The sequence below is a fragment of the Leuciscus leuciscus genome (assembly GCF_965113295.1).
Source record: "Leuciscus leuciscus genome assembly, chromosome: 4".
Lineage (NCBI taxonomy): Eukaryota > Metazoa > Chordata > Actinopteri > Cypriniformes > Leuciscidae > Leuciscus > Leuciscus leuciscus.
Window position 1 is genome coordinate 11,582,403 of NC_138728.1, and position 18,593 is coordinate 11,600,995.

At 37.6% G+C, this 18,593-nt stretch overlaps 1 protein-coding gene across 3 annotated transcripts; it reads left to right on the plus strand.

Annotated features, from left to right (window-relative positions):
• Positions 1 to 1,777: 1,777 nt before the first annotated feature.
• On the plus strand, positions 1,778 to 18,290 carry dyrk2 (dual-specificity tyrosine-(Y)-phosphorylation regulated kinase 2). Of its 3 annotated transcripts, none has more exons than XM_082166481.1 (3): positions 1,778 to 2,074; positions 12,321 to 12,451; positions 16,561 to 18,290. In XM_082166481.1, exon 3 carries the CDS (start codon positions 16,582 to 16,584, stop codon positions 18,151 to 18,153), a length of 1,572 nt encoding a protein of 523 aa, XP_082022607.1. In that variant the 5' UTR covers positions 1,778 to 2,074; positions 12,321 to 12,451; positions 16,561 to 16,581; the 3' UTR covers positions 18,154 to 18,290. The 3 variants fall into 3 exon arrangements, with proteins under 3 accessions (XP_082022607.1, XP_082022605.1, XP_082022606.1); XM_082166479.1 differs by lacking the exon at positions 1,778 to 2,074 and adding an exon at positions 11,311 to 11,753; XM_082166480.1 differs by lacking the exon at positions 1,778 to 2,074 and adding an exon at positions 11,726 to 11,862.
• Positions 18,291 to 18,593: the final 303 nt, after the last annotated feature.

Genomic DNA, 18,593 nt, shown 5'->3' on the forward strand with positions numbered 1-18,593 from the left:
TCACAAAGACTGAATTGAAAAAAAGATTATATAGGTACCAAAAAATCATAGAGACTTGGGAGTGGGCTCTTTTTACCAGTAAGTATCCGCCCAGAACACCATAGCAGCATTGTATTTTTTAATTAATTCAATGGGGTCCAAAGTTGTTTAGACCCAAAATTTCTTCAAATGATCTTTGTTTGTTTGGAACGACAATTGGGTAAGGATCACTTGGTAATTATTTATAGGCAGTTTGTGCACTTCTATGAACTTTACAAAACAAATATCTTGGGATTGAACATACAATGCTCTTATATGAGCAACCCTCCAGCATTTAATAGCGTAACTTGAGCTGCAGAGAGCAGCTCGGGTGGCATGCATGAAAACCCTTTCTCTCTTGGGATTTCTGTAGTCACTAAATTTGCTCTAATGAATAAAGTGTCCACGGTGTGGAAGTGATTAGTTTTCCACCACAAAATGGCCACTAGGCAGTGTAGACCACTTGATTATAGATTTATCCATTTAGTCCGAAGGAGCATCAGTACCACACACAACTGGCTATGGGGAGCTTTCATAATTTAGGTAAATCACATTTACCCCAAACACGATGTTTCTTTTGGCTCTCATGTTGAAAGTGTCAGAGAAACTCAATAGGGTCTTAAAGCTCTGCTTATTTCCATTTGTGCTCAAAGTTGCTCCATGATTAGCCAGTATAGGCCCAGGATGACCCTTACCCCACAAAAAACAAACAAACAAACAAACAAACAAAAAAACCTCCCATGCATGAATAAGACTCTGGTTTATCCGACAATTCAGCTGTCTATTTGGTCTAGACTGAAAATAATGAAAACAAACAAACCTACAAAGACATTATTAGAGGCGGTAGAACACTCTGAACTTTCCATTAGGTTATGTAATTTTAAACTGATCAAATGTTTGTTTTATGGGTGAGTAGAATGTGTAGAATCTACAGTGAGTAGAATATTAAATTATACAGTAACAAAAGTTATTTGGGTTTCATTTTTGTCACTGACTGCAATACCATTTTAACTGTCTCTGTTTATATAAGCTAGTGTGAACCTCTTCCTGGGGAAATGTGATGTTTACAAGTCTGATAACTAATGTGGTCTGTATAATTACTGAAGTGATTAAAAATAAGACAACAGTCTACAGAAGCTGAAAATCATCAAAGCAAGGCAGTATTTATTGAAATTATAAGGAGTTACTTGGTTTTAGTGACTGAAATGGTGATCAGTGGCTGGTGTTTGAGGTAGTGTAGAGGAGTATAATCATTTTTTCTGACTTAAACCCTATATGATAATGCTAACATAAATTCCTTGTAAGCAGGTGTATAAAGAAGTTAAGTGTCCCAGATTACACAAATTCACACAATATGATAATAATGGAAAAGACCATTCTATGTGTAGCCTAGTTTTTCTCAACAGAAGCTTTGCTGTCATTTATTAGTAAACAGATACGTTTCTCTTGACTGAATGAGTGCTGATGGAGAGACCATTAATCCTGTTGTTTAACCAGAGTGATACAGAGTAGGTCTCTTCGTGCATTGTGAAAATATAGCTGTAGAGTTGAGTAGTAGAAGATCAAACACAGAAAAGGGCGGTTCGTACAGCGGATCAATTACAGGGTGACAGTACTCATTACTTTGGAAGGAGGAGTCAAGCTGAGCGTCTTTCTCGCACACACACACACAATTTCGTTTTCAACCCCATCAATTATTAAGCAGTGTAATTTTACTTAGTCACACATCTACTCTATACTCATGCCCTGGCCTTGTGAGCTTTGCTAACAGAAGGCTTGGGTGATCATACTTGAGGTAACAAGTCTCAAGCGCCTCATAATTACAGATATCTAAAGCCAATGGTGCCCAAACCGCATCAACTGCTGCAAATGCGTCTTTTTTATCGACTTCTCTTCCACGTAATTACACATTTTAACCAACAGAAGTGAAGAATGAACAGGAAACTGGTTGGATTGTTAGCCGAATGGAGACAGTCGATGTCTATCAGTGAAGAACGTGATGAGCTGTGTTTAAAGCTTTCACTTACAATATTGCATCGGAGGCACATCTTTTAAGGTAAGCAGAGGACGGTTTTAAACAGAAGTAGGACATAACAGAGGTGGTTTTAATAAATAGACTTGGTGTCAATTTGTGAATTTCAAATTAGGCAAAAAAAATTCTGAAAAAGAAATCAATAGCTTCTTAACTTCTGGCAATTAATATTTAATTTTCTTTCAGGAGCCCTACATTAATCTATGAATCCTTCCCCAATTCCTGCAATATTTGGTTTTACTACAGAGCTCTGTTTATAATAAAGCAAAAAATATGATTTCTTTCTCAACTTTAATAGCTAGACGTCTTATATTGCGTAAGTGGAAGGACAGATTTTCACCTACTTTTAGTCAGTGGATTAAGGATCTTATGTATCATCTTGCACTAGAGAAGATTCGGTACTCCATTAAAGGCTGTAGTCAAGTGTTTTTCACTATTTGGCAGCCAGTTCTGACATACATAGAGAAAATAGATCCAAATTTAATATTTACTGTTTGATTTTACTGTTGTTTCTTTTTTCCTTTCTTTCCTTCATCTTTTTATTTATTTACCTTTTTTTTTTAAATGTACGTGCATATTTGTTCATGTATATGTGTGTATAATGTGTGATAATGGTGCAGTGCTGTTGGAGCAAAAAACCTATTTTTGAAATTGTTATACTATGTAAAAAATCTATAAAAAAAGACTTTGAACAAAAAAACAAACAAAAAAAAAAACAAAAACAATTTTACTCTCTTGAGAAAAAGCAAGAGCAGTAGATTAGAAATGCTGATTTATTACAACCACTAAGATAAACCATTAGGATTGAGAGCTCTGTCACACCAGAACTCACAAAGGCAGAAACCTTCAACTTTACAGGCAATGAGAGATACATAAAGTTTCTGTGAAAAGATACAAATAATCAAAAGTTGCATTACTTACTCGTGTGATGAGCTCTACTACAAAACCTAGTGAGCTTTCTTGCAGCCCACATAGCATCTTAACCGATTTGGGACTATCTACATAGGTAACCACACCAGGCGTCATACAAAAAATGTTTTGGGAGATTCTACTGATAACTACTATTCTACTGATTAATAGATTATTACGAGAACCGTGTGATACTCCAATAAACAAATGTGGGTTTAAAAGTCAGTTTTTATCATTAGAAACTAATTTAGATACATTTCAGTATTGAATGAATTTAATTGAGTTATTTCTCTTCCTTCACTCTCTATCTTGGATTTATTTTTTCAGTTTGTTGCTGTGCATAACATGTGATGCTTCCTTAGAATTTAGTGTATAATTGTTGCATAAGAGCAAAGCTACTGTTTGATGCTTGCAAATGTTATAAAGGAGTCTTGGTTTTGGTGAGTGAGCCTCTAGTCATTGAATTTAAATATCAAATTTTTCTTTGGTTTTGATGTCACTCTCTCAACATGAGGGTAAATATTTGGTAACATTCTCGTTTGCTAAAAAAACTGCATCAGATAAAACTCATGTCCACCCCTCAGACTGAAAGAAAAACAATGAGATAACAAAGGAGTAAAAAGGCGCCACACCTCATGCTTATCTCCGGTTGATTATACTGTGATGACCAAAACTGCACATTACACTCCATCATGGTTACTCTGGTGGAGTGAATGAGAGCGTAAACACAGCTGCAGGAAATTCAAAGCTTTTTTTTTTTAACCCAGCAGGAATGGCTGTGGTTCTTCATATCCTTGCAGCGTCAATTCATTTGCTTCATTGAAACATTTCAGTGGCTTCCCACCTGACACTGAAGTACCAAGTTTATAGTCAGCTGGGTTGTTCTTTTGCTTTGGTGCTGAGGGAAGTTAGTTTGATGGATGCCACTTTCTGCTCTCCCTCAGGCTAGAGGAATTTTTATTTTATTTTATTTTTTTATGAATGAATGGATTCATTCAAAGCTCTGTGTAGTGCATGCAGTTTTCCGTGTGTACCTAGTTAGCATATAGCTCCTGCCTCTCTGTATACATACTGCACGGCCCCCCAAAAAAGTCGATGTTTAGATTTAAACAGGCAAATGCTTAAGAGTCAATGATTGGATCATTATTGCAGTGATTATTATGTTTCTAGCATGTTATATGGTTTCTTAAACAACCATGTAGGATTTGGTGGAGTAGACGTTACAGAGTGCTTGACTTTTGCACTGTCAATATAAGATTTTGACCAAAAATGTATGCACCTCTTGATGTAAATAAATGTTGGGATGTTATTTTAATCAAGAGGTGCATCAATTTTTGGTCAAGATCTTGTATTGACCGTGTAAAAGTCAAGCACTCTGTAAAGTCTACTCCAGCACATCATAAAGACTTTCAATAAATTTAAGGTCTGGACTCAGAGGTGCCAATTCATGTGTGAAAATGATTCTTCATGCTCCCTCCCAACCATTCTTTCACAATCTAAGCCTGATGAATCTTGGCATTGTCATTCTGGAATATGGCCATGATGTGTCTTCCTACATGGTTGTTTCAGAAATGAAAAGCTACACACTCCATCAATTAGGGTTAGAAGAACTGATGCCAGACATATAATGCTAAAAACATAATAATCACTGAAATAATGATCCAGTCATTGCCTATTTAAATCCAAACAACGATTTTTTTTCTTTTATTTATTTTTTTGGCCGGGTTCTGTATATTTAAAAATCTCCATCTATTTGGCTAAAACACACATTAATTCACTTTACATTGAAAGTTTTTTTGGACTTGTTGTTCATCTATTCCCAATAGCCACTGTAAAGTAAACATCAGTAAAGAGTGACAGTTAAACAGCAGTGGGGGATATTTAAAAAGTGATGCTGCGTCTCAGGTTGGGGGTCTGGTGTCTTTTTTCATTTGTGCAGATGGGACTCTCATGCTAGTTCCACCCCCGCAGTGAGAGATCAAGTGATTGGATGTTATACTCTATTCATCACTCTTCTAATGAGCTCATTGGTCCACAGGTCTGTAGTTAACCTTGTTTGTAAGAACAACACTTTGGGTAATTGAGCCTTCAGCATCATCAATCAAATGGATGTGCCAAGAACCATTTCAGCTTGGGCTTCTTTTTGTGTTAGCTATGCCAAAGATGGTGGCATGTTACCAGCCACCGGCATGACAACAATAGCCATGAATTTAAATATCAAAAACAAATTGTAACTTGAACTACACCTGTTCCTGCCTTGTAAACTCTGGCTTTTGTGGGATGTAAACAAGTCCTCTGATATTCAGGTTGATAATCGAGATTCATTGTTGCCAGGCAACACATTATTTGCACAGTCCTGAACTGGTCTCTGTAGTTTGGTTAAGGGCTACTCGGTGTACACAAGATTACAGACGGTCTCAATGATGGCTCTTTAAACAAGCACAATGCTATCGTGTGCCAGAGAACATATGTGCACCGTGTTGAGCTGAAATCTATCGTTCTGTTCAGAGTCACTGAAAGTGGCTCAAACTGGATTAGGACAAATGTGTGCTTTGTTAGTTAGTTCCCTCTGTAATCAATCCGTTTGGACACTTTCTACAAGCCAGATGTTGCTCCAGCAGCCATGGAGACAATGCTTGGTATGCTAGAGGCAACGTTTGACTGAATTTAAAATGGGAGAAGACTTTGAATACAGCCAGGGTTTCCAATGTGGCAACAAGTACAACAATGAACACCCCCTTCTTCAGCACTGTGCTGTTAATAGCCTTGCATCTGCATGCAAAACCTTCTGGCCAGAAGGGTATCCCAAAGGCAGGAAATACAGGGAATGATTACTGGAAAGGACAGATCCTTTTACCTTTAGCTCAAGGCACTGAACCATTCGAGTGTGGCTAATTTTGCCTGTGAGCTTTGAATCCAATGCACAAATGAAGATGCATCAAACCCCTCACTGAGCAGTGACAACCCATAACCTATTCATGCAAAACACAATGAAATGTATAAAAAGCCTCATATTTAAAGCCTATAATGTCTTATTAAAGTGCAGAGAAAGAATTTTGATTCTGGGCATTAATACATTCATGCAAAACTCTGACATATAGTAAATAATGAGAAAACAGTGTGAAGTAGCATGTGAAAATCAGTCATTTATAGCACAATTACATTTTGTAGCATAAGTCTGTTTGAGTCACTGCCTCTCATCTTATATATGTATCATATTTGATTCACTGCTGCCGTGAATAGCCAAAGCCGATGATTTTCAGAGGCGTTTCTGAGCTTTTCTTTAAGAATCCACCAGATGGCTATAAAAATAAACCCTGCTAAATATGTGCAGTGTGGGTGACTATATGACAGCGGAGCTGACAAAAATATGCTCCATTGCCTCAGGCAAATTTCTTTGGGAGACGGATCTGTAATGTACACAGAGAGAGACAGGAACACAATGTGAACGAGTACAGAATGTGAGCGTGCTTTTGTACATGTCAGTGTTGAGATTTTATCCTGTAAACTAGAATTATATGGTCACGAGGTGACAGATATATTTTTCATATTTCAGCTACTGACATTTTTTTCTTTATTTTCACTTGCATTACATTTTCATTTACACTCTTCATGGCATTATAAATAGCTTACCTTTCGAACAAGAATAATACCTCTATCGTTATATTTAATGGTATTATATTTAATGGTAATTCAAGTGTATAGGGAAGTGGGTTGAGGTAATTCCATATACAAACAGTACTGCAGTCTCTGTCTAAGACTAATTTCCAGGGTACATCCTGTCTTTTCATGCGAACGCATGTTTATATTTGCTCAGTCTGCATGGGCTGGGAGTCTGCATGCAAATATAGTCTAACGTGTGAACATGACTAATTTATTACGTAACTATCCACTATTTTTTTGAGTCTCTCATCAGTCAAGCTGTGTGTCAGGAGTGTTGATTTGCAAGACAGCTTTCCAGTCCCAGTATCTATTGATTTTTTTTTCCATTGATGTGAGGGGATGACAACAGATCGAATCACTAAACACCACACAGGCTCATTTCATATATCTGACTGTATTATTAACCAGATGGCAATGGTACTTCAGCCATCTGTGCTTTTGTTTTGGCCAAAAATCCTAATTGTCCAAAATGAGTTTGTAGGCCCTGAGATGCCTGCCACCTGTTTTGAGCTTTATGCAAATAGAGTGAATATAAACTGGTACCTGACTGAAATGGGTTTGATGTTTGTGGGTAATTTATTATATAGTAAGATGGAGTACTCTAATGAGTTTGGGGTTTAATTAATTGATGTACATCTGGTGAGTCTTTTAATAACTGATGAGAGGTGTTTGTCTGTTGTCAATCAAAGGATACTGTAGCTCTGTTCCAAATCCAGTGAGATATCTTGCTGTCTTCTGTCTATAAAGACATCTGCCTTGTAAACCGTTTATAAATGCTTTATAGGCACCAACTACATGTGTCACTACTTAACTCCTGACAATTGATTTCAATAGAGTTTGATTTCAGGATGTTGCTAAGCTAACGTCACGATGCCCTAATAAGAGTAATAATAAGATAAAATACTGTTTAAGATAATCTAGTTTAAAATATACTTTATTTTAATGTTGATGTCAATCAACTTTTCTTTTGCCTCGTCCACTATCTTGTATTATTTTGTCTCAATGCATTCACTTGGTTTTGGAACAAAGCAAGAGTGTACAGAACTGAGGATGTGCTTTTCATAGTCTTTTGTTAAGTGACGGAACATGATGGAAACCGTAAAAAACTCTCAGGTGTGTGTGGGTGGCTTTTAAAAAGCTCTCAGGCGTATACTATCTGTCCCCAGGACTGGATATTATTATGAGGTGTTTTGTCTGCAGAGTTCATTACTGTTACATCAGAGCAGGTGAGGTTATACATGCTTTAATTAGTCACCAGGGAGAACATATACTTGTATCTTTGGTTCATTCGGGCTTTTAGCAGACAGCTTTTGTGTTTCTTTTTTTCTTTTCATTTTATCATGATGACTAGTACAGAAAAGTGCTTATATGGTGAACCTGGGTATTTTGTGGTTTGTCTGTAAGGCAGAAACTTATAGAAGCATGTACTGTTCTCCGATTTTAGGTTGACAGAGAGACTTACTGTATGCGCAATGCAAATCGAACCTGACATAAATTAAGCTCGACTTATATGTATAAAAAGCAAGCTGATTAACACATACTAAAATCTAACATTAAACTGTCTTGGCTGATGGTGTGAGAACCATCTATCCATGTTTGCTGCATATTTATCCACATATTCAGAGGGTTTTTACTGCATCCATGTGCCTCAGTGCCAAGCGGAGAAAGCTGAGTCTGGAATCACCACGCATTCCCAGAGCACCATTCTAATGCCTGGATGCTCCAGTAGTTATAAAAGCAAAGCAAGCTAAATATAGACCACGGCTTGCATCCTCCCCCTAAGCTGATGGCGTAAGTACAACAAGACATCATGGTACTGAGCAAGGGACTACCATTTTATCAATCCATTATCATATCTGTAGTCTGTGATTCAGACGGCCTGCCCACAATCTGTTTGCTAACCATCTGATGCATATTGCTCACAAAACAAGGAAGTAGCCTACCCTGTCAGCCTGGACATTTCTGATCTGATTGGCTGGCTCTACACAACTTCCGGGAGCAAGGGGGCACAGTATTTTTAGTCTACCTGAAATAAAGTCATGTTTACAAGGTACTGGATTGATACAAGGAGAGCTTTTAAGGATGAAATAATCACTGGATTTGCCAAACGTTTGCCAGGTTAGTGACATCAAATAATTGAAAAATGTTGAGAGGTTTCTGAGTGGCACTTAGTAACTTAACTACATATCCATGAGCAGAAAACATGCTTATGTCTTTAGTTATGTCTGCGAAATAGTTTTTATTTTATTTTTATTTTTTTTGCATGTGTTTATCGATATTTTTTCCAAATTTGTTCTAGGGTTTTCTGTTTCTGGGTTGCTATACCTTTATTTATTCCATTTATTATTTATTCATTTGTATTTTTATTTTCATGGATGTATGTTGGTATATTTCAGATAAACTCGCCCCTAAGTGACACCTAAAAACATAAGGAATTTTAGTTGGTCATTTGCATGTCAGTCAGACAGTGTCTAAAAGAACTCAACTGCAAATAACACCTATATGATTGCATTGCTATCACACTTCTGCGGGTCCTTTCACAGCTTTTAGTCTTGAGTGCCATGCCTCGGTGATTGGGTTCTTTGTCTCAGCAAATGGGTTCTGTCAGCCCTTTGATTTCTCACTATCAGAAACTACAAGACAATGATGTGAGAGTTAGAACACAAACCCAAGATCAGCCCTTCTTACGCTCAGTCTCCACATAAAATGACCCAATGCTGTGATCAATGGCCCAATTCCTTACATAGTGCTTATTGATGTTTCCCAGTAACCGCAGTGACAAATGCCATTATAGCCATCCCAGCATACTCTGCTGACCACAGCCTGACATGTGACACTACATTAGCTTGCTTCCTGGGGGGATGGACAAGGTAGATGATTGTGGCGTGTATTTACTTAGCATTTTACTTCTTTACTGAGTATGCTGCACCTTGCTTTCTTGCTTATTTTAGAGACTGGAAGTTAAGTCAGATTTGATAGTAAATTCTCTAAAAGAACTGCCTCATAATCAATGCTGTAAAATAACCTTCTTCTTTTTTTTCTGTGAGGTCAATGATGAAACTGAGATGATATTATCATTTTATGTTTAAATACTGAGCCTGAAACTGACGGTATCTTCGGTATCTATAACATTCAGAGTTAGGGGTGCATAATCATTATCAAAATCATATCTTTTGGGATATCAGATACCACTATCTAAAGACTGGATGATCTACATTGTGTTGAAACTCCAAAAACACGTCAATCAGAGAAATAAGATCAATCATTGTTATTGTGCTTTATTAATGTATAACTTGTTAAAGACTCTTCAGATAATGCAGATTCAATCACATCACATATAACCTAATCACTGTAGAATGTGCTTTGACGTAGGCCGCATATGAATGCATATTTAATGATTCACCCACAGCTTTAGTGGACATACTTTTTGTGTAGAACATAATTTATTCTAATGTTTACATGGCTCCTGTTTGGGAACTAAATGTACAGTACAAATGGAGGCTGTAATGTTTCTGCACTCACTCCACCCTCTAGTGGACAGTAATTTCATTTGTCATGCCAAAATAACACGTGCTGATAGTGTAAAAGGAAATAAATAATTTCAAGTGTTATATGCATTTATATACGAACACAAAACACTCTCCAATGTCAACAGGAAAGGCTGAAGAAAAAAAACTAAACTAAACTAAACCTAATGATTAGGTATAAGTGAAAGTTTTATTCCAAGGGGCAATTCCTTGTTATTCCGAGGGGCAAAAAAGAATGAAACAGCTCTGTTCATGCGACACCACACCCATGTAAAAATGTCCACATGAAATCAAGAAAGGCTACACTTTCATTTATTGACAACTCTCTGTAAAATACCTACCCTTTTTTTAGCCCTTTCAAACTCAAAACGAAATATTAAATATTGAAATTGTTTGCTTTTACTGAGTATAATGTGACCAGGATTGAAAGCATGAAAAAAATTAAATTAAATAAAATACTATCTCATGAAATATAGCCTATGCATTTATAAACAAATTATGTGGCATCAAGTGAGTTGGTGGACCTGGGAATATGGCAAGCCATTTTAGGATGTAGGCCTATTTTTAAGTTTTTAATTTATTAGTAGACTTACGAATTTTTTTACTTTTTTAAACAAATAACAGAAATATATACTATAAAAGATTTGAGTAATTACAACTAACTAAAAATAAGTACTAGTATTTAATGGATAACTAATAATACATGGGATAAGTAATAATGGAATAGTGAATAGATCTGCCTACTATCACAATTGGAGTCCTTACTAGTACCACATTAATGGTTACTGGTGACTTTGTAATAAGGGTTCAATAACCAAAACCGGCAAGTACAATTAATTGTGCACGAGTGGCGTGCAAATCACAGTACTGTGTTCGTTCACTAGCGCGCTCCTAAAGCGTGATAAGATTTGCTCGAGCCGCTCCCATCGCTTTGCCATGATTGAATTATATGTGACCCATTTGAATTACATCGATAATTTACTTTTTAAAAATGCTATGGAAAAAGGCAATATATCTAAAACAGTCACATACAAAAGAGGAGAAAACATTTACTAGAATGTATCATGCTTTATTGTAGTTACAGTTAGGTAGTTACACTGTTGCATTAATAGATAGATAGCCTACTGTTCATATAGTCAATAAATGTAAATACGGCTTGCCGCACGGGGAGGGGAGAGAAAAGAAGGTGGAGGCGAACGAGGGTGATAGATAAGTCCAGACAACACCTAAACCGGTTTAAAGTATATTCCTAGTTACTCTTACTGTATGTGTGTGAGAGAATGCCACGGGCTGCGCAGAATTTCCTAGGCCCAAAAGTGCGGAGCTGTAGAGAGCAATGCGTGCGTCTTTGTTTGTTTTGCACGTTTCCAAGCGATGATAACGCGAATTCGGTTAGCGTTTGAGGAAGCAGCCCCTAGAGTTGGCTTGCTCAGGTCTGGATGTATCTGATTGGAGTAGCAGCAGTCAGAGTGGGTGATCACAGGGAGGAGGGGAGAGACTCTGAAGTGGCTTTTCTGCGTGTGTGTGTGATTCTCCAGCGGCCATGTTAACCAAGAAACCCTGTGCTGCCGCTGCCGCTGCCGCTACTGCTGTCTACCCGACTGGTAAGGAACCCAATTCCCGGATCTAAGAGGGCGACGCCGGGCACGTTAATTCTCCGGATTGGATTTTGGAGATGGATTATTTATCCGATTTAAATGCTCCATAACGCTTGTAAGGCTCGCAGCGTTTCGTTTCATTGCTCGTGGTGACTATAGGGTTGAGTACAGTAGCTATAATCCCCGGAAACACCATTAAAAAAACGGCTGTTTTTGCATTCAGTAAATTGTTCCTGTTGCTATAGTTACTATAACATTATTTAGAAACCAAGCGCTTTGGATTAATGGCTCTTAGATTTATTGGGGGTTTATAAAAGGTTTTCGTTGTGCTAATGATGGTTTTCGTTTGTTAAAATGGTGTAAATATTCTGGTTCACTTTAAATTTCTTAATTGATTTATACATCTGATTAATCGATAGGCTACATGTAACGGGGCTACAATTTTCGTTTTCTGGACGAACTAACATTAGCCTTTTATGATCTCTTTTGCCTTTAAAAAATACTGACAGGTTAAACCAATTGTGTAAAAAAAATGTTTTCGAATAGCAGCTACATGTTTGCTAATTTCCACAGGCAAAGGGGGTGAGATTTGCCAGCTACAGTCTTCCCCCGGACTGGGCATCGGGGGTCCCCGGGCTGTAGCAGGGACTGAAGCCACATCACCCGTCACACTACCACCACTCAGGAACAGCAACTCTCTCACGGTAAAATTAACCTTCTTGCTTGCACTTTCCACTATGCATGCCTCCTGAGTCCTCCTTTGTTCTCATAATCTGAGTTTTGCTATAATGTTAGCATATATTGTGGCTAGTGCATGGTTTGAGGAACCAAGGGTTTTCAAAATAATGGCAAATAGGCTAACGTTACCACATATGATAATTCCCTTCCTACAATAAAGCCTGGTATTTATCTTTACGTAGAAAGATGACATTATAATATTTTCAAAGTTAAGTAAAGTTGGTGTTTATATTGTAAAATGTATGAAATCCAATGCTAATTATTAAATATTTACTTTGTATTAGTTTACTGTGTGTATTTTCCTACACTTTTAGATTAATATTAGAGGTACCTGAAGAAACCATTTTCAGTCTAATTTGAATTGATTTAGTGCTTTTTACAATAAATGTTTCACTACAATTTTACAAAGAATAGTTCCTTACAAATTACACTGAGCGAGAAAAAGGTTACAGTTAACACATTTTGACAGCCCTAAAAAAATAAATGTATTAAAATATTTTTTTCTCTCTTTCTCTTTAAAATTTTCTGCGGACCCCCCTATAGGGTGCTCTCTTGCGGCCTTCCGAGGGCCTCCCAAACCCCAGTTTGAAAAACCCATTTTTTATAGCATTTGTTATTAAGAGTCCATGATTCATACAGAATGCAAACCTGTTACTGGATTTTGACTGAGTATTGTACAGTTGCTTGTACAGTAAGTGACTTTGTGAATGCAGCTAGTGGAGTACAAAATCAGATTGTATGTCAATTTTGTGAGTTGTTACATTAGCAATGCATGACAATAAGGGTCTTCTCTGAGTCTTAAATGGATACAGAATTACTATGTAATGATTAGACAGTTCACTGTATTTGGAAGGTATGCATTTTTAAGAGACAGTAGCAAGAAGACTCTGACAGTAGTTTAAAGATGTTGGAAACCAAAGTGCAAGTTTTAAACCCATGTTTTGATAAATTAATTTGATATTAATTTTGAAGAAAGGCATGGAATATAAGTTTAAACGGTGAAAAAATATTCAGATATGAGCAGTAATGATCAGTGGCTCTCTTATTAGAGTCATTGGTTGATGTATTGTGTGGAGATCATAGACTGGTGGAGATGTTGGCATTGGTGGGGGAAGGGAAATTCTCAGGCCATCAGTGTGACGCCAACAGGCACAGCTGAAATCTAGTGAATTTCCTTATGTAAAGCTATACATCCAAAATCTTAATCCACTCAGCCTTCACGGCATGATGTAGGACTAAAAAACATGATATTTTAGTGAAAAATTAGTACATTTGCTAAAACACATGCAATGCACGACAATGAAATGCTGCTCAGTAATTAGTTTATTAGTAATGTTTAAAGAATTGCAGTTTATGTAAATGTATTTGACATCACTGAATAAAATAAAATAATTGGATCAATGCCATTTATGACTAAGTAGCTGTGAGTTCTTTATTTAGCTGTCATTCTATTAGGGGTAAATATAGACACAGACTCGCATGGTAGGCACATTTGTACGTGTGCATAGTCTTACAAAACAGAATTCCTGCCACATGTAATGAATCAAATCTCAGCATTGTATTTGTAAATCTAGCTTGTCAATCAACGTATATATTTCAAGACATTTAATTGCTAAGCTAAGATGGAAATTTATTAATGTCAATATGTCTTTATTTCAGTGAATTAAAAAAGAAATAAAATAAAAATATGCTTAATGATTGAATGAGAACTTTTTCAGGTTTCTGCAGATCCAATTATAATCATAACATAATAAGCTTATTGGGAATTATAACTTCCATCTTGCTCTCGCTTATTACTTACATGGTGATTAGGCGTCATGATGAGCTATGATTTGATGATGCTTAAGTTAACAGTAATAACAGTAATGATTTCGAAGGGCAGTACGTTGGGCTCATTCCTACTTAGTTTATGTAACAGATTACATCAACAAATTAGAGCTGATTGTGTATACATAAAAGATCTTAAAAATGTACTTTTCAAATGTCAAATTCACAGTCAAGTTATGTATGGTAATTAGTAGGACATTTAGGGACACACTCTGTGTTGATTTTGGCTTTGAAGCTCTTAAGAAGGTTGCTTCCAATTATGCCGAAAGTTTTAGATCAGCCAGCAACTCATGTAAGAAGACATTCTAGTCTTCAAGTTTTATAGTAATTACAAGGACGGCAATACTTATTCTGTCTTTATTTTTCTGTATGTTAAAATATCTGTCCAGTTAGATTTGAGTCTCATACCTTTTAGGTAAATTAACATCATTAAGGGCAGTTGAATCACAGCCTTTTAGCACTCCTCTCAAGCCGTATATGTATTTTGCAGAGTAGTGAGCATTAGAATGATTGCCATGCTCACTACATTTCCTAGACCAAATGTGTCTTTTGTTCGGCTCCAGTTGTGTCCTCTACAGCTGCCAGCAAGCATGCATTTTCTACGACCCCCCACCTGTTCAGATCCTGTTTGAATTACCCAGCAGGGTGACCAAGTACAACAAAAGGTTGAAATTGAAGCTTTATTCAGATTAATTTTTAGTTCCAGAGGCTAATTTTAAATCGTATTAATCTCTTGTGTATGATGCATGAGTTCAATAGTCAGTGTGATACATTTTTCCTGTAGAAACTAGGCTACTCTTTATGATGGCTGGTAAATTATCAAGAATTTCCTGCCTTAGCTAATACTTGAATCTATGCTTAATATCATAAGCTTATTTAAAACAGGTGCAATTTATTTTGTGACACTAAATATTGGTTTACCTATTTAAGATCGGATATTGGTTATATTTATATTTGAATGATGCTGTTTTCTAAACTAGAAGCCTGTCATTAAACAGGACATCATTGTCACTGTTTTAGTTTTGTGTGAGACATGGGCAAAGCACAAAATATGCCTGTATTTTGAGTGGTTTTAGAGCAGATTGTATCAGAGCCTTTGGATTTAGAGTTCAAGCTGGGTATTTATTTTTATCTTCAGTCAGAGGTGTAAAAACATCAGTACTTGCCATCTGGGTATTGGAGATAGGTTGAGATAAAAAGGATATGTAAATATCATAAGTCTTGCAATGCCCTGATATGCTTTTACACTTGGAGATTATCACTCTCTCTGCATGTGAATACGGAAAGGCTGAGATTAGACAATAAAGCACAGTTAAGTAGATCATGAGTATCATTCAAAACACAAAAATAAACGCTAATCCATTAAAACTACCTGGCTGAAATAACAGGACAACAGTCATGTCAAGGGGAGTAATGTTCAAATGTGTAAGAGTTTATGTTTTGTATAAAATGAGAAGGTTGCTGCAAACATCTGACTGAAGCAACAGGATGTCCTTGTAAAAACAAGATTCAGAGGTAATCACATTATCAAGGAAGTAAGCATCTTGCAAGGCAGGAGATTCAGGAAAGCAGGAAATTCATGTTTAATGAGCTTAAATAAACAACAACAAAAAAATCTTCCAAGTCTCCCATAGCTGAATTCCACATGCTAAAAACGAGATATTGTCTAACATCAATTAGCATTTAAATGGAAAGGTTGAGAAATTACACTACACGCACTGGACACCAAATCTCTTAGATCAGTTATTTAACATACTGAAGTAAATTATACAAACCAGCAGGACCACTAGTGTCGGAAGTCAATGCATAACAAGGGATACACATAAGTGCCCAGTCTGTTTTTATTCTGCAATTTTTGTCAATCAAGCTGTTCTTTTCCCTCTATGGATTATGTCCTGATCTCTGGTCTTTAGTATAGGAAGCTTCATTTCTATTGATCCACCAACAATAGACAAGGAGGATTTTGTTGTTCTTTGTCCAAACTTTGCAAAGCACAAGAATTAAGTTAATTAATAATGCATGCAAATAAACATGGAATGAATTTTTTTCTAGCCTGTTGTAGAGAATCATGGAAAAACTTCTGCCAGGATTGACAGGGTTGGAATGGCTTGGATATGCAAGCCATTATATGGCTGCCTCTTTTATGTCACATCTAAATGTGTGTATATATTATCAGCCGTGTGTCCTTAATTTATTTGGGAAACAATCCTGAAATAATGCCTCTTGCTTTTGTTTTTACCTTATCCAGGCTGGAGGCAATAAGCACACAATGACTGACCATCTGCACGTTGGGAATCACCAGCAGATCCACGTCCAACAGCTGTTTGAGGAGAACAGCAACAAACGGACAGTGTTGACTGCACAACCCAACGGGTTGACACCCGTAGGTAGAGCAGGTCTGGCCATGCCGGAGAAGCAGCAAGAAAGCAGCCAGTGTCGACAAGGCAGCTCAACTTCCATCAAATCAACTGAAAGCAAACCTAAGCCAGCACCTTTGACTCCTGAGCAGGCCATGAAACAGTACATGTCAAAGCTTTCAGTGTTTGAACACCAAGAAATCTTCAGCTACTCTGAGGTCTATTTTATAGGTCCAAATGCGAAGAAAAGACAAGGTGTAGTTGGAGGGTCTAACAATGGAGGTTATGACGATGATCAGGGCTCCTACATTCATGTGCCCCATGACCATATATCATATAGATATGAGGTACTAAAGGTTATTGGTAAAGGCAGTTTTGGCCAGGTGGTGAAGGCCTATGACCACAAGAACCACCAGCAGGTGGCCCTGAAAATGGTGCGTAACGAAAAGCGATTCCATCGCCAAGCAGCTGAGGAAATTCGCATTCTGGAACATTTGCGCAAGCAGGATAAGGACTCCACCATGAATGTCATCCACATGCTGGAGAACTTTACATTCCGCAACCATATCTGCATGACGTTTGAGTTGCTCAGCATGAACCTCTATGAGCTCATCAAGAAAAACAAGTTTCAGGGCTTTAGTTTGCCACTAGTGCGCAAGTTTGCACACTCCATCTTACAGTGTCTGGACTCCCTGCACAAGAACAGAATTATTCACTGCGACCTCAAACCTGAGAATATCCTTCTGAAGCAGCAGGGGCGCAGTGGGATAAAAGTAATCGACTTCGGCTCAAGCTGTTATGAGCATCAACGGGTCTACACTTACATCCAGTCACGCTTCTACAGGGCCCCAGAGGTCATTCTGGGTGCTCGATATGGGATGCCAATTGATATGTGGAGCTTAGGTTGTATCTTAGCGGAATTACTTACAGGGTACCCTCTCTTGCCTGGAGAAGATGAAGGGGACCAACTAGCATGTGTCATAGAGCTGTTGGGTATGCCCTCCCAGAAGCTACTGGATTCATCCAAGAGAGCAAAAAATTTTATCAGTTCGAAGGGATATCCCCGTTATTGCACAGTCACAACCTTACCTGATGGCTCAGTGGGGTTGAATGGGGGAAGGTCACGTAGGGGCAAACTCAGAGGTCCACCAGGCAGCAGGGACTGGGTGACAGCACTCAAAGGCTGTGATGACCCCCTCTTCTTGGACTTTCTAAAACAGTGTCTAGAGTGGGACCCGTCCCTGCGTATGACCCCTAGTCAGGCCCTTCGCCACCCATGGCTCAGAAGACGCTTGCCAAAACCTCCCACTGGGGAGAAAACCACCGTAAAGCGGATCACTGAGGGTACTGGTGCTATAACTTCAATCTCCAAATTACCTCCCCCTTCTGGCTCAGCCACAAAGTTAAGGACTAACATGGCACAAATGACTGATGCCAATGGGAATATACAACAAAGGACAGTGTTGCCAAAATTAGTCAGCTGAACACTACTTTTTTTCTTTTAAATTATGATATTGGAAATTGTTATTGATATTGGAAAGCTGAGCATTCAAAAGCGTGGTGTTTTTTTTAGGAATGAGAGTCATTAATACATATACACCATTAATGAACTGCTTCGTAGCACCTTTAGTTGGATTTTTTCTAGGAAAGCTCAAATGGCCAAGAAAGGGGGAACAACACTTTAAAGTTTTTATCTCAGGACTTTGCTGAATGCTGCTTTGAAGGAGCAGTCTGGTTCTACAATCTGGTCTATAATAACAAAAAAGTCCCACTTTGGTTTGATACCTACATATTGTAGCATAAAAAAGTAAATGGCCTTGCCACAATGAAGTAATGGTTCATTGTTTTTATGTGCTTCTGAAAATGTAATCACTACCCTCAGATCCTGTCAGATAAATAGTGAGTTAAAGGTTAAAAATGCATT

Excerpts from the sequence above, each read along its gene's own strand:
- dyrk2 (XM_082166479.1), top strand. The coding sequence starts at position 11,693 with ATGTTAACCAAGAAACCCTGTGCTGCCGCTGCCGCTGCCGCTACTGCT. Across the intron at positions 11,754-12,320 it reads TACTGCTGTCTACCCGACTG|GCAAAGGGGGTGAGATTTGC; the intron begins GTAAGGAACCCA and ends TAATTTCCACAG. Across the intron at positions 12,452-16,560 it reads GGAACAGCAACTCTCTCACG|GCTGGAGGCAATAAGCACAC; the intron begins GTAAAATTAACC and ends TACCTTATCCAG.